Source organism: Arachis ipaensis, chromosome B03, assembly GCF_000816755.2.
Source record: "Arachis ipaensis cultivar K30076 chromosome B03, Araip1.1, whole genome shotgun sequence".
NCBI classification, from domain to species: domain Eukaryota; kingdom Viridiplantae; phylum Streptophyta; class Magnoliopsida; order Fabales; family Fabaceae; genus Arachis; species Arachis ipaensis.
In genome coordinates this window covers 6005324-6007797 of record NC_029787.2, presented here as the reverse complement: position 1 = coordinate 6007797, position 2474 = coordinate 6005324, and the positions used below count along the sequence as shown (strand labels likewise).

At 30.2% G+C, this 2474-nt stretch overlaps 2 protein-coding genes across 2 annotated transcripts in view; both read right to left on the bottom strand.

Annotated features, from left to right (window-relative positions):
- LOC107628999 (linoleate 13S-lipoxygenase 2-1, chloroplastic) overlaps window positions 1–1159 on the bottom strand; it is a 9765-nt gene extending 8606 nt beyond the window's left edge. Inside the window, exon 1 of the mRNA XM_016331664.2 lies at window positions 566–1159. Within this exon, the coding sequence (XP_016187150.1) occupies window positions 566–1013 (448 nt within the window). The 5' untranslated portion in view covers window positions 1014–1159. The remainder of the gene's footprint in view (window positions 1–565) is intronic.
- LOC107629000 (linoleate 13S-lipoxygenase 2-1, chloroplastic) overlaps window positions 2199–2474 on the bottom strand; it is a gene marked incomplete in the record, with an annotated part of 8558 nt that continues 8282 nt past the window's right edge. Inside the window, 1 exon segment of the mRNA XM_016331665.2 lies at window positions 2199–2474. Within this exon segment, the coding sequence (XP_016187151.1) occupies window positions 2373–2474 (102 nt within the window).

The window sequence follows — 2474 nt, the reverse complement described above, 5'->3', positions numbered from 1 at the left end:
TCCATAAGTAAATATTTATTACATCTAATATTATGCATTTACTTCGACAATAATTGATAAATGTGAACCAAAAAAAGTTATAATTGCCTATAACTCCCAAACTTTGACCCCAAAATATTTTTCTTCTCTTATTTATCCAACGAGCTTTAATTACTAAATAATACGCACATACATTAAGTGCATGTCTAGTAACTGATTAGGTAAATATTTTGGGAACATTTGATTATTTGTTATTTTAATTTGAACTCAATATAACCCAACCCTACGAAACCCTAAACAATAGAACACACAAAATTACAACAAACAACTAAATCGAGATAATATTCAATTTAGTTTCTAAAGTTACACTCGAGCCTTAATTTAGTCTCTAAACTTTTTAATTTACTCTGTGACAGAAATTACTGTAGGGACTAACGTGATTAAAATTTGAAAAGTTCAAGAACTAAATTGAAGCAATTGAAACTTCAATGACTAAATTGAAGCTCGAGCGTAACTTCAGGGACCCTGAGTATTTTTTCAACTAAATCAATAATCAACAATAAAAACTATAAATATATCCTCTTACCAGAATCGTGAAGGTGGGAGCTAACAAGTTCCAACAAGACAGATTTACCAAGCAAATCAGTTAAATCATCAATTCCACGGTCCAAACTAAGACTTGAAAAAAATCCAGCCTTTGTTAACTTCACCTTAACCACCGCTTTAACATTCACAACACCAATGTCCTTATTCTCATTGGTGTCATCAATAACATGATGATGATCATCATCTATGTCTTTTGTGGTAGCTGAAGAACTAGGGCTAGCTTGCGCGCGAGGAGGGGGAAGGACAAGGCGCTTAAGTCTTTCCCTCTTCTTCGCATGAGCCGGCCATAGTAGTGGAAGAGTTGATAAAGTTCTAATTTTGTTGGCGCCAATGTCGCCGCGGCCGCCATGGAAGTATGGCCTATGAAGAGAGAAGAAGGTATGGTTGGTTTTTTGGTATGATTGATGCAAAAGATGAGGCTTTATCATCTTTCTCCGTTCAGTTTTTATGTTCTATGGCCCAAAATATTTATTGCAATATCCTCTTATATTTGCAATAACGTTGAAGAATTGAAGGTTGGGAACTCTTCTTTATCATTTTATCTTTTTTCGTCCTTTTCAGCTGATAACTCAAAGGAACAACTTTATATAACATGTTTTTGAATTGTGTCCACATAACTATAGTTCTGGCTGTGAATTGATGAGTATATTTTTCTGCAATTTTTAGCTTAAAATATAATATTTTTAATTATATTAAGACAAAAATTGATTTTCATAGAGAAATTAAAAATAAATATGCTTTTATACATACACTGATGTAGAATACATAAATTTCATAAAACAGAATAAACAAAACTAAAACTAGACCAATAATCTCCTTAAAAAATTCTAAAAAATATGGCATGCATAATTAGACAAATTTCACCTCTCTTTTCTCCTTTGCAACTAAATATTATTTAATCTAGCTCATTCTCTAAATTGTGAATTATACCAATGATAATCATAATGATTCAGAATGTTTGAAACTTTTCCAAATATTAATAGCTTTATGCTATATATACTTGTTTGTAAGAAGTATTCCATTTATGTTTTTTAAACATTTTCAATTATATCCCAAAAATGTCTTCTTAAATTGACTCATTGTTAATAAATAGAAAAAATTATATAAATTGTTATATCTCTAATATTTATTTATATTAAAAAACAAGATCACATTGGTTTTGAAGTTTAATGTTACACATACAACTGCTAGATGGTGATACCATATGCATTGTAGAAGAGTGGTTCCGTATATATGGCGCCGCAAATTAAATATTTAACAATAATGCTAGAGAACTAAGATGGTTCAAATGTCTCTGTATGAATTCAAAATTTCTATGTGGATAGTATTTATGTTAGGCATTAGGATATTTTTTTCTTTGTAAATTGGATGGTTTTGAATCTGTTTTCTAATTTATCATATTTTAGGTATTTAGAGGGGAAAGGAGGGTGAAGAGACGGAAGCTAATTGAATCAGTTTCCATGATTCACATTGTAATGATACTAAACGTATCTCCTCATAATTTGAACGTGGTGAAACATTTAATAATCAATATTTTAAATCATAAATAAATAAAATTAATTACTATATTTATAATTAATTAAGTTATTGAAATTAGTTCCATATACTTTTCTAATATTTAAATGCCCATAGTCGAACAAACTATAGCTAGTATACACAAAGATGTTACTTGCATTACTGTTAACAAAAAGATACATAGTTGAACTAACTAGCTACTGCAGAAACATGTTATTACTAACTCATCATATTGTTGCATTATTGTTAGCAAAACATTTTTTGATCTCTCTTCAAATAGAGATACTGTATGGAACTCCTTTACCAGTAACACCAGGCTCCGAAACTGGTTTGAGAAGCTGATACGGCAACATTCCAGCACCATTTCTGTTCTT